The 12,753-nt window shown below is 40.8% G+C and overlaps 1 protein-coding gene across 1 annotated transcript in view; it reads left to right on the top strand.

Moving 5' to 3' along the window:
- The window catches only part of LOC126248793 (uncharacterized), a 189,537-nt gene that overhangs the window by 52,360 nt on the left and 124,424 nt on the right, over positions 1–12,753 (top strand). The window contains exon 3 of the mRNA XM_049950184.1: positions 11,363–11,517. Coding sequence (XP_049806141.1) covers positions 11,363–11,517 — 155 coding nt within the window. The remainder of the gene's footprint in view (positions 1–11,362; positions 11,518–12,753) is intronic.

The raw sequence follows: 12,753 nt of genomic DNA, 5'->3' as shown, positions 1-12,753 counted from the left end.
TTTACGTTCCTAGCTTTTGGAACATGTGTTCCTTCATCAGGGAGGAGAGAGGGGAAAGAAAGGGAAGAAGGGAAAGTGGATTCAGTTACTCACAACCCAGGTTATGAAGCAACAGGGAAAGGAAAACGGGGAGGGTAGCAAGGATGGAGGCATGGTTGTCAGAGGGAAGCCAAAGATATTCTACTGTAAGTACTGTGCCAGCTTCAAACCAAAGAGGATGCATACAGAAGTAAAGAGGTATATAGTATAAAGATAAACACAACTATGTAGGATGAAAAGATGCGTGAATGGCTAAAGAGGAAAGGGAAAGAGGAGAAGACTGAAGAGTAAATGGGAGTGAGGTTGTTTAACGTAGGTTTAGTCCAGGAGTCCAGGGGGATGGCGGGATGAAAGGATGTGTTGGAGTGCAAGTTCCCATCTCCGCAGTTCAGAGGGACTGGTGTTGGGTGGGAGAAGCCAAATGGCACATATGGTGTAGCAGGTTCCTAGGTCCCCAGAATTATGCTGGAGGGCATGCTCCGCTACTGGGTATTGGACATCTCCTAGGCGGACAGTTCATGCGCTCGGCCAGTTTAGTTGTCATACCGATGTAAAAGGCTGTGCAGTGCAGGCATGTCAGCTGATAAATGACATGTGTAGTTTCACACGTGGCCCTGCCTTGAATTGTGTATGTTTTACCAGTAGCGGGGCTGGAGTAGGTGGTTGTAGGGGGGGGGGGGGAAGGGAGGGAGGAGGATGCATGGGGCAGGTTTTGCAGCGGGGTCGGTTACAGGGGTAAGAACCGCTGGGTAGAGAAGGTAGCCTGGGAATATTGTAGAGTTTAACAAGGATGTTACAGAGGTTAGGGGGGCGACGAAAGACAACTCTGGGTGGTGTGGGGAGAATTTTGTCAAGGGATGATCTCATTTCAGGGGTTGACTTGAGAAAGTCATATCCCTGGTGGAGTAATTTTTGATGTATTCGAGGCCAGGATAATATTGGGTGACAAGGGGGATGCTTCTGTGTGGTCTGGGGGTAGGAACATTGTTGTTGGATGGGGAGGAATGTATTGCTCGGGAGATCTGTTTGTGGACAAGGTCTGCAGGATAGTTGCGGGAGAGGAAAGCACTGGTCAGGTTATTGGTGTAATTGTTGAGGGATTCGTCACTGGAGCAGATACGTTTGCCACAAATACCTAGGCTGTAGGGAAGGGAGTGTTTGATGTGGAATGGATGGCAGCTATCAAAGTGAAGGTACTGTTGTTTGTTTGTGGGTTTCATATGGACAGAGGTGTGGATGTGAGCTACAACAAGATGGTAAACATCCAGTAAGGTGGCTTGGGTTTTGGAGAAGGACCAGGTGAAATTCAGATTCAAAAAGGAGTTGAGGTTATGGAGGAAATTAAGGAGTGTTTCTTCACCATGAGTCCAGACCACAAAGATGTCATCTATAAACTTATACCAGGCCAGGGGAAGCAACTGTTGGGTCTTCAGGAAAGCCTCCTCCATGCGGCCCATGAAGAGGTTGGCATAGGACGGAGCCATCCTGGTTCCCAAGGCCGTTTCCCTGATTTGTTTGTAGGTCTGGCCTTCAAAAGTGAAGTAATTATGGGTGAGGATGAAGTTGGTAAGTGTGATAGGGAACGAGGTTTTTGGAAGATCTTCGGGTGGGCGTTGGGAGAGGTAGTGCTCAAGGGCAGAGACCATGGGTATGTGGGATGTTTGTGTAAAGGGATGTAGCATCTATGGTGACAAAGGTTTCAGGTGGGAGAGGAGTGGGAATGTATTTGAGGCGTTCTAGAAAGTGGTTTGCGTCTTTGATGTAGGATGGGAGTCTGCGGGTGATAGGTTGGAGGTGTTGGTCTACCAGAGCTGAGATATGTTCTGTTGGGGCTTTGAAGCCTGCTTCAATGGGATGGCCAGGATGGTTCTCTTTGTGGATTTTGGGTAATAGGTAGAAGGTAGGGGTACGTGGCTCAGGTGGAGTGAGTAAGTCTATGGAAGCCATTGTGAGGCCTTGTGAGGGACCTTGGATTTTTATGATTTTCTGCAGCTCAGTCTGGATGGAGGGAATGGGATCCTGGGTAACAGCTTTGTAGGTTGAGGTGTCAGATAGTTGATGCAGTCCTTCTGCCACATACTCCACAAGGTCAAGTACCACAGTTGTGGAGCCTTTATCTGCCAGGATGATGACAAGAATGGTCTGATTTCAGCTCCTTAATGGCATGGGATTCAGCTGGGGTGATGTTGGGGGTTGTCGGGATGTTCAAGGAGGACTGGGAGGCAACACTGGATGTGAGGAATTCCTGAAATGTCTGCAAGGGATGGTTTTGGGGGAGGGGAGGAGGATCCCTTTGAGAAGGTGGTCAGAACTGTTCTAGACAGGGTTCAACACTGGGCCTAGTATTTGGGGGCTGTGTTTGGGTAGTGAAGTGATATTTCCAGTTGAGGTTCCGGGTGAATGAGAGGAGATCTTTAACCAGGGCAGTGTGGTTGAATTTAGGCATGGGGCTAAAGGTTAAGCCTTTTGATAGAACAGATGCACTGATTGATCCACTCCTTAAACCTCTCCTACTTCTGGGAGATTTCAACACCCATAACCCGTTGAGGTGGCACTGTGCTTACTGACCGAGGCAGAGATGTCGAAACTTCCTCAGTTCCAAAGCTGCCTCTTCAATACTGGGGCCGCCACACATTTCAATGTGGCTCCTGGTAGTTACTCGGCCATTGATTTATCAATTTGCAGCCAAGACTTATCCCATCTATTCACTGGAGAGCACATGATGGCCTGTGTGGTAGTGACCACTTCCCCATCTTCATGTCACTGCCCCAGCGTCAGGCCCACGGACACCTGCCCAGATGGTCTTTAAACAAGGTGGACTGGGAAACTATCACCTCTGCTGTCACTGCTGAATCTCCCCCACATGGTAACATCGATGTGATGGTTGAGCAGGTGACAACAATTGTCTGCTGCATAAAACGCGATCCCTCACTCTTTAGGGTGCCTGAGACATAAGGCAGTCCCTTGGTGGTCACCGGAAGTCGCTGAAGCAATTAACGAATGTTGGCAAGCTCTACAGCGGCATAAGCGGCACCCTTCCCTGGAGCATCTCGTGGCCTTCAAATGGCTCCATGCCCGTGTTTGCAAGCTTATAAAACGACAGAAGTAGGAGTGTTGGGAGAGGTAAGTGTCACCCATTGGGTGCCATATGTCACTTTCCCAAGTCTGGGCAAAGATCAGACGTGTTTTTGGATACCAGACCCCAACAGGTGTTCCTGGTGTTACCACAAATGGCGTACTCTCTACCGATGCAAACAAGATTGCCAAGCACTCTGCTGAGAACTTTCCTCCAGCCTCTGCATGATAGAATTACCTCCCAGCTTTTTGCACTCTCAAACAGTGGCTGGAAGGGAACATCCTCTTTCACTACACACCACAGTGGATCCTAGAACACCCCATTTACAGAGTGGGAGCTCTTCAGTGCCCTTGCACATTGCCCGACAGAACTCCTGGGCCTGATTGGATCCACAGCCAGATGATTAAACACCTCTCATCTGACTACAAGCAACATCTCCTTGTCATCTTCAACCGGATCTGGTACGATAGCATCTTCCCATCACAATGGCAGGAGAGCACCATCATTCTGGTGCTCAAACCCAGTAAAAACCCGTTTGATGTGGATAGCTATCAGTCCACCAGCCTCACCAATGTGCTTTGTATGCTGCTGGAACATACAGTGTCGGCAGTTGGGTTGGGTCCTGAAGTTGCATGGCCTACTGGCTCCATGTCAGGGCAGCTTCTACCAGAGTTGTTCTAGCCCTGATAATCTTGTCCCTTGAGTCTGCCATCTGAACAGCCCTTTCCAGACAGCAACACCTGGCTGCTATCTTTTTTGACTTACATAAAGCATACAACACAATCTGACATCATATCCTTGCCACATTGTATGGGTGGGGTCTCCAGAGCCTGCTCTAGATTTTTATCCAAAAGTTCCTGTCGCTCCATACTTTCTGTGTCCAAGTTGGTGCCTCCCATAGTTCCATCCATATCCAGGAGAAGGGAGTCTCACAGGTATCTGTATTGAGTCTCTCTCTATTTTTAGTGGCCATTAATGGTGTAGCAGCAGCTATCTGGACCTCCGTAACACATTCTCTGTATGCAGACGACTTCTGCATTTTGTACTGCTGCTCCAGTACTGGTGTTGCTGAATGTCACCTACAGGGAGCCATCCACAAGATGCAGTCATCGGCTGTAGCCCACGGCTTCCAGTTTTCAAGGGCAAAGTTGTGTGTCATGCACTTCTGTCAGTGTTGTACCATTCATCTTGACCCAGAACTTTACCTTCATGATGATACACTCACTGTGTGGGAATATATTGATTCTTAGGACTGATTTTCAACCCTCAATTGACTTGGCTTCCTCGTCTTTGTCAGCTTAAGCAGAAGTGCTGGCAATACTAGTTTGGGTGCAGATCGCTCTATGCTGCTGTGGCTCTACAGAGCCCTTGTCCAATCCTGAATTGACTATGGGAGTGTGGTTTATGATTTGGCAGCGCCCTCAGCATTGCATTTACTTGACCCTGTGCACCACTGCGGGGTTCGACTAGACAGGAACTTTTACGACGAGTCCGGTGACAAGCATACTGGTGCAGGCTGGAGTCCCTCCATTGCAGATCAGATGTGCACAACTGCTCGCCAGTTACATTGCACACATTTGTAGTTCTCCTGTGCATCCAAATTAGTCTCCTTTTCCGGCCCGCGGCAGTCCATCTCCCACTTCGGCAGCTGAGGTCGGGGCTAACGATTGCCATTCGTGTGCGGCCCCTTCTCTCCGAACTGAAGTCCTTCCCTTTACCACCTCTACTTGCAGTCCAATCACGTACACCTCCATGGTGTGTGCATCGGCTGCCGCTTTGTCTGGACCTTCCATGTGGCCCTAAGGACTTTGTTAACCCTGTGGCTCTCTGCTGTCCCTTCCTCTAGATTCTTAACATGTTTCAGGGCTCTGAAGTGGTTTACACCAACAGCTCGATGACTGGTGGCCACGTAGGCTTTGCATATGTTCGTGGAGGATATATTCAACAGCGCTCCTTGTCAGATGGCTCCAGTGTTTTCACTACAGAGCTGGCAGCCATATCTCGTGCTATTGAGCACATTCACTCATGCCCTGGCACTTCATTTCTGCTGTGTACTGACGCACTGAGCAGCCTACAAGTTATTGACCAGTGCTATCCTTGCCATCCTCTGGTAGTATCCATCCACGAGTCCTCCTATGCTCTGGAATGGCCCCGTCGTCCAGTGGTGTTTGTGTGGACCCCAGGACACCTCTGAATACCAGGCAACTGAACTTGCCGACAGGCTGGCCAAACAGGCGATGTGGAAACCACTTCTGGAGAGGGGCATCTCCGAAACTGACCTGCATTCTGCCTTACACTGCAGGGTTTTCCAGCTTTGGGAGATGGAGTGGCATAACAGTATGCACAAGAAGTTTCATATCATTAAGAAGAAGATGATGAATGTGTGAAAGTCTTCCATGCGGTCCTCACAGGGAATCGGTTGTCCTCTGCCGGCTCTGCATTGGCCATACGTGGCTAATGCATGGTCACCTATTCAATCGTGAGGATCCACGTCTGTGTCGCTGTGACTCCCAAATGACAGTCATCCTGCTCTTGCTGGACTGCCCACTTTTAGCTGCTCTTTGGCAGATTTTTAATTTTCCCAGCTCCCTACCTTTGTTGTTGGGCAACAATGCCTCCACAGCAGCTTTAGTTTTAAGTTATATCTGTGAGAGTGGATATTATACTTCTATGTAGGTTTTAGTGTGTGTTCTTTGTCCCTCTGTGTCCTCCACCCTTGTGCTTTTAGGGTGGCTGTTTTAATGTGTTGCAGAGTGGCTGGCTTCTTCTTATTCTCATGGCTGGCCAGCCACTGTAATCTGCTGTCTTGTTTTACTCTTATGTTTCTAACTGCTCTGTTGTTTTCTTGTCCTCTTTATTTCCCTTTTAGGATTTGTTGCATTTCCTTTGTTCTTGTAGTTTTCCTTACCTTCCTTTCTTTCCATTTTCCATTTTGTGTTATGTCTCGTTCATTTTAATCTCACACTTGCAGCATTGATTTATTAGGAACAAGGGACTGATGACCTCATAGTTTGGTTCCTTCCTCCCTCTTTTAAACCAATGAATAACAACAGATGTAATAATGTGGAATCCAAAATTAATGAAAAGTTGGAATCTTTTGAAAATGTGTGCAATGTTACGTTTAATGCTGTAAAGCAGGTATTGAATACTTTGAAAGAGAATGTAGATAAGAATAATGAATTAATACCGATTATTGAATTGCAAATTATAGGTGTTAGTACAAGAGTAGATAATGCAGAAAGAAATTTCAAAGAGAGACTAATGCAGTAAGTAGTTTGGAGGAACAATTTGAAGAAATTATAGATCAAAAAGTTAATGAGAGAATAACATCTGGAAATGTATCACCTATTCCTTCTTCTGAACGTAATGATACCAGAAAGGGTATAGAAGACCTATGGAGAGAACTTAAGCTTATTCAAGATAAAGTAGAAAAAAGGGTAACGTCACCTAATGTGGTGTTAACAAGTGAAGCTGTGACTGTTTTACAAGGGGGCTAATTCAGTGTTACCTAGAAAATTCCCTAAATTTGAGTCGGACGGAGATGTACATCCAATCCATTTCTTAAAAAGGTTCAACCAATCTGGGAAGATACTAAGAAAATTGAATTTGCTATGGGGTACCTTCTAGGGGATGCCTTTGAATGGGGCACAGTAAATATTGAGAATTTTTCCTCTTGGGAGGACTTTCAAAAGAAATTTAAAGAAAATTACTGGTCTGCCAGTGCACAAGAAAAGTTAATATCAGATCCATGGGACCCAGGCGGAGTCATCTATCCCCCAGGAACATGAGTTAATGGGCAGAGTGACAATCGTCGAATCCAGAGTTGTTTTTGGTGTTTCTACCAAAATAGTCTTCCTGCACCAAATGCCTTTAAAATCTTAAACTATTCTGTCATCTACCCTTTAATATCTAGAAGTATCCTGGTGTCTTATTGCTTAGAAAACAGAGTATGACTATAAAATAGAGAACAGCTTAAGAAAATCACCGAAAAAAGTCATATCTAGACAAAATAAACTGAACAGATTATTATATTTATGGAGAATATAAGATGTGACTAGCCTAACAATTGTTGTACCATAGTGAATAGCTTTCCTATTTTGTATAGAGTATTTTATACCTTCGATGAGATGAGATGTTATATAGATGGGAGGCTTTGTATGAAATTTTGAAAGGTGGGGTATTATAGATAAGAGCATGATTTACGTGAACAGATAAATCATGACTAACACAAAACACACAGTACAGCTTTCAAACAACCCTTACAAACAAGTGTGCCCGATTCATCATCATTTGCTGTTTTCATAGGGTTGCTAGAATTTTCTTCGGGGACTTCAATGGTGAAGGTGGGACAAGTCCGTTCAGGAGGAGACTATTTAACACCAAACCAGCTCTGGCATCTCACTCAAGTACCTGAGGTAGGGATCCTGGGGAAGGGGGTGGGAAGGGTTTCCTGTCTTGGGGGCTATCTTCTTTCTCTTCTTCAATCCTAGCATCCATATCTATTTTTTCCTTTCTTACTTCTTGTTTGAGGACCTGTCTATTTTTTCCCTCTTTCCATATTCATAAAGTTCCATCATTGAAGCCCTTCATTGTTTCCATGGTTTCTAATAACCTAGATCTTATCATTAGATAAGAAGGCCGAAGAATCAGACTACATGAACACACATCCGCATATACACAAGTATATACTTAGACACACACAATTACAGACTGGAAAGCCTGTCATGATGGGAGAACTGCCAAGTGTTGTAGGGGAAAATGTGGGTACAGCTAGAAATATGCAAACATATATAGGAAGCTATGGCAGTTCTACATCCAATATACATAAGAAAAGGTGTATATAAACTGAGAGACATGAGCAAAGAGAGAAAATGAAAGTAGGAGGGAATGTTAAATCATGATGATCAAGAAGAAATGTCAGTATAATAACTGCTCTAATGAAGGATAGTGGGACATGAATAGTATGAGTTAGCATAATATCTATTGAAAGAATAGAAGCTGATAAGTTGGGGAGGAATCTGGGAGTAAATGATGTATTAAAGAATAAATGTGAAGCTTAAGATAGATTTATATCTTTACTAGAAAATACTTAATTATGTTATACATAGAAATGTATACTAGGGTAATGAACTGTGAGGCCTACTCAGAAAGGATAAGGGGGCGTACCCAGCTTTCACTAAGTATAAAGGGCAGGTGTACCTACATGGAGTTAGGACAACCTGTGGCCTAAAAAAATAGGGATGTTTTATAAGGGATTCCTTGCCAGATGGAATGAAAAGAGAAAGTGCTCTCATAACGTGAACCCACAAGTAAGGAATAGGTGCTGATCTTAGAAGAAGGGGACAGTATAGTGACAAAAGTCACAAATTTTATAGGAATTGTTCTGGAAAGTATAAACTCTATGAATGACTAACATTGTTTTGTAGAAATGGGTATCCAAAAGAACACTTTCAGTTCACCCAGAGTTCCTCCAAACTAAAAAAAGTGATAATAGTACATACTAGAGAAAAGGTAATACAAAAAGATATGAACAGAAAATAGATTACTCATGTCATAAACACCTGAAGTTTTCGATTGAAAAAGAAAATAAAGAAAAGAGAAATTTCTCAAGATTCCTAAATATTAGAAAGGCTGACTAAAACATGAGTAAATGCTCATATCTTAATGTCAAAGTAAAATAAGAATTAATAGTGAAACAAAGTGAAAGATTATTCATGGTTATTGAAAGAAAAGAAATATATACTGTTGAAATATAAAACGTTGTTGTGTGATATTAGTTGCATAATGATTATGTATAAAATATTGTGTGTTCGATCTGAGGGGGTGGGTATGTAGTGGTTCAAGAATTTGTGTAAATTCTAGAACCACACAGCCTTCTACAGTCTGAATCACATGATATTCTAGATAAAAGTGTGGGATGTTAAAATACTACCTACTGTGCATCACATGTTTGTGTGTGCAGGTTTAAAGTCAGTCACGAGAAGAAAGTAGATGTGGCAGTCGAACGGCACTGACAAGTGCTTGTCAATCCATAGATGTTTGAGGAAGAACCATGGAGTTTTTATGCAGCTCTGTCTACTGTCATTGACTATTGTTATGTGAAACAAGAACAGTTAAAAAAGTAATCTTGTAAACTCTTAATCCAGCCTTGGTGGATGCAAGACCTTTTTTATGATTAATGTGAAGTAGAATCATGGTTATTAAGACGAATCTTTTATAAATGTAAATAAATTTGTTTCTGATGTTGGACGGAACAAGTGACTTACTGGAAGTCGTATATGTATGTGGAAAGTGAGAATTTTATTCTGTATGGAATTAAAGTATACCAGTGGTTAACAAAAATTAAAGTTCACATATCTACTTATTTCACAAGTAGAGAGAGAGAGAGGCTTAAATATTCCCGTACCTGGCATTATCCTACAGAGACAGTCAAGAGTGTTTTCCAGCAGCCAGCTAGCCAGCAGAGAAGATTGGCTGCAACTTTCATGTAAGTCACCTAGTATAAAAGAAGTGGGCAGTTTGTATGCCTACTTCTCGCTTTAAAGAACCGTCAAAAATGTTAGAAGCTGCCATTCGTTACACAAAGTGCAAATGTCAGTCATTCTGCAATTTCTTGTGTTCTAGTGACAATTCATAGCGGTATGCAACTGCATTGTCAGATAGCATGACTGCATATTCATTAATAGATGACAATGGGATATGTTGTCAGTGGTCTTACAGAAATCCAGCTAGATGCACTAAACCTGTTCCCCTGCATGTATTGTTTGAATGATCTGTATACAGGTGAAAGAAACTGTTTCACCTCAGTAGTTTTCTTCTGGATCCATGCTAATTCATTCAGAGAAGCTTGTATTTCTGTGATTCTGTTTCCTGGTGCTTTTTTCCAGTCACATAGTAATGTTCTCTAAGCATGATATTCTTAACTAAGAAAGTAGGTAATTCTGTTGTAGACAGAATGTAAAATCAAACAGTAATTTGGTCATGGCCTGGTTTGTTTACTTAAAGTAGTTAAGATACCAATCCCTTTTACTTAATTGTCCATGTTATAATTCAAAAGTTTATTGTTACATTGTTTGAACTAACTAATAGTTTAGACAATGATAAAATAAATATGTAAGGCAACTTGCATCGTATTTTCAGATAAATATTGCTTACCTTGAAAAATGTTACTCACCTTGCAAAGTTGGTCTCAGTGTCACAGCTGTTTCCTTTATTCCTGTATAACCTATTGCAAAGAATTTGTCCTGGGTTTACTTAAATGACAAGGCACTGGAACATTGTTGCTTTAAAGCATTTTCTTTTATTTGCATGTTCTTGAAACACTATTTACCATCACATATTGAACACTGCTCAAAAATACATGGTGTAACTTGCCTGAGCCATACAAAGAACTTAGTTGATCAGACCCCATGTGCCAAACTCAACACATGCTAAACCCACTCTGACAAAGTGTAATACAATCCTGATGTACTTAGTGCCAAAAAATAGTGTATATGTTATGAACCCAGCTTCTAGTACATTCTAGATCAGGATAGTCCTAATTAATATTAATGTGGCTGTCTTCATTGAAACTGTTTTTCAGATTTAATTTACATATCTTTTTCTGAAAATACTTATTTAAGTAAAGATATAGAGCCTTAATGGTTAATAATAAAGGTTGAAACATCCTACAGAAAAAGTAGCTTCTTGTTTCCTATAAAATTGATTTCACTTTTGATAGTAAATTAGAGAAACTATAAATGATCAAAGTTTTGTATATATGAAAACTGAAGCAAGACAATATTGTTTATTCTGAATTTGTTTTTAGGTTATTTATGTGACAACTGTGACAGCATTTATCTTGTACCATGAAAATTAGTTATGAAATGTCAATACAAATAATAAAAATATAGTAACAGAAAATTAGCCATTTGGTAATCAAATATGTTCAGGAAATATCTACAGATGAGATGTCTATAGTTTAAGTACAAAAATTAAACTGTCTGGCCAAAATTTACACAGAATCACACATTTTGAACCATTATAGAGTCATAACTGATTTTAAATAAGAGATGCTAATATCTGTGATCTCACATTAGTTTGTGAGGTTATCAAATGGTGCTAAGATAGTATCCTCATACATTAATACATTTTGTTTGGAAGTTTACCATTTGGTAACACAAATGTATTAAATTAACTAACTTTAAAAATATATTTGTAAGTATGCTATCAATGCTGAAACACTTACAGTGCAGTTTTTTGTTTCAGATCATATGCAGTAGTACCACATGATCGAAATTATGCAGATAAAGGATTTTTTGTTGATGTTAATTGTGTAGGTGATGAGTATAATGTTAAACAGTGCAAATGGTTCTCAATATACAATAGTTCATGCCATTATTTACTTGCTATTAAATGTATAGGTAAGTCAATCCTCAAATTTTTTGAAATTATAAATTTTTTTAACATGCACTGCTTTTTTGTGAATTAGTCATCTTATTTAAAATATTCTGCTTTTATATGGATGTGGAAGTTGGAAGGAGTATATTGCTGTTAAGAAGAAACAATTGCCAGTTTTCAGGAAATATCTACAGATGAGAAGTATAAAAATTTAAGTACAAAAATTAAACTGTCTGGCAGAAATGTACACAGAATCAAACATTTTGAACCATTATAGAGTCATAACTGACTTTAAATAAAAGGGATGCTAATATCTGTGATCTCATTAGTCTGTGAGATTATAATATGGTGCTAAGATAGTATAGTGTAGTATAGTAGTCAGATTGTTCAGGAATGTCGATATCTACATTGCTCAACTTCAGATTCTGCAGCTGCACACTGAAGAAAAAAAAAAATAATAATCATCCATATAGTGCATACTATGGGCTCCATTCTTCACAGGTTGTACACTCATATTGCCCAGAATTTTTGGAGCAAATTAATTGCTGGTTTTTAGCTAAAAATAACACTGTGCAGGATTGTGTAGGCCTGATTGTGCAGCAGTTTAGGATCACTATGTACTTAAAATTGTATACTTTCAAATGATTGAAAGAAACATAAATGTAACATTATTTTATTAAACCACATTTTACATATTACACAATACCCCTCTACATATTCTATCACTGATTTATTTGCAAGTTTGACAGCTATTTCCTTTTCCACCATCCATTTATCCTGTTTATACCTAATTCTTTCACATTTTTGTGCATTTGTTTGTGACAAACTGCTCCAATTGACTTTAATGCTGTCTCTCTCACTTTAATTGCCAAACTAAGTAGTTTACATTTTCTCCTATGACTTTGACTTTGTTACCCCAGTTTTTAAAATTGTCTGTTTTCATGACTTTCTCAATCGATTTTTCCTTTCTTCTTTTCCAATTACTTTTACGTGTCATATAGATCACCCACTCATTATGCTTATTAACAATTTTCGTGCAAATTTTTCTAATTGTGCCAACTTCTTTTCTTCTGTTTTCTATTTTTTCAGCCTCTACTTATTTTTTTGCCATTCCCACAAGGGAATCCCATCCCATCTCACATCACATCTGTTCTTTTTGAAAATGTGCCTTTGCACTATCAAAACTAAGGTCCCCCATTCTATTTCTTGAAACATGCTTGTCCCTTGGAGTTACTCCAAAAGGCCTAACATAGAAAGTC

Source organism: Schistocerca nitens, chromosome 1 (genome assembly GCF_023898315.1).
Source record: "Schistocerca nitens isolate TAMUIC-IGC-003100 chromosome 1, iqSchNite1.1, whole genome shotgun sequence".
Lineage (NCBI taxonomy): Eukaryota > Metazoa > Arthropoda > Insecta > Orthoptera > Acrididae > Schistocerca > Schistocerca nitens.
This window is presented reverse-complemented; position numbering and strand designations above follow the sequence as displayed.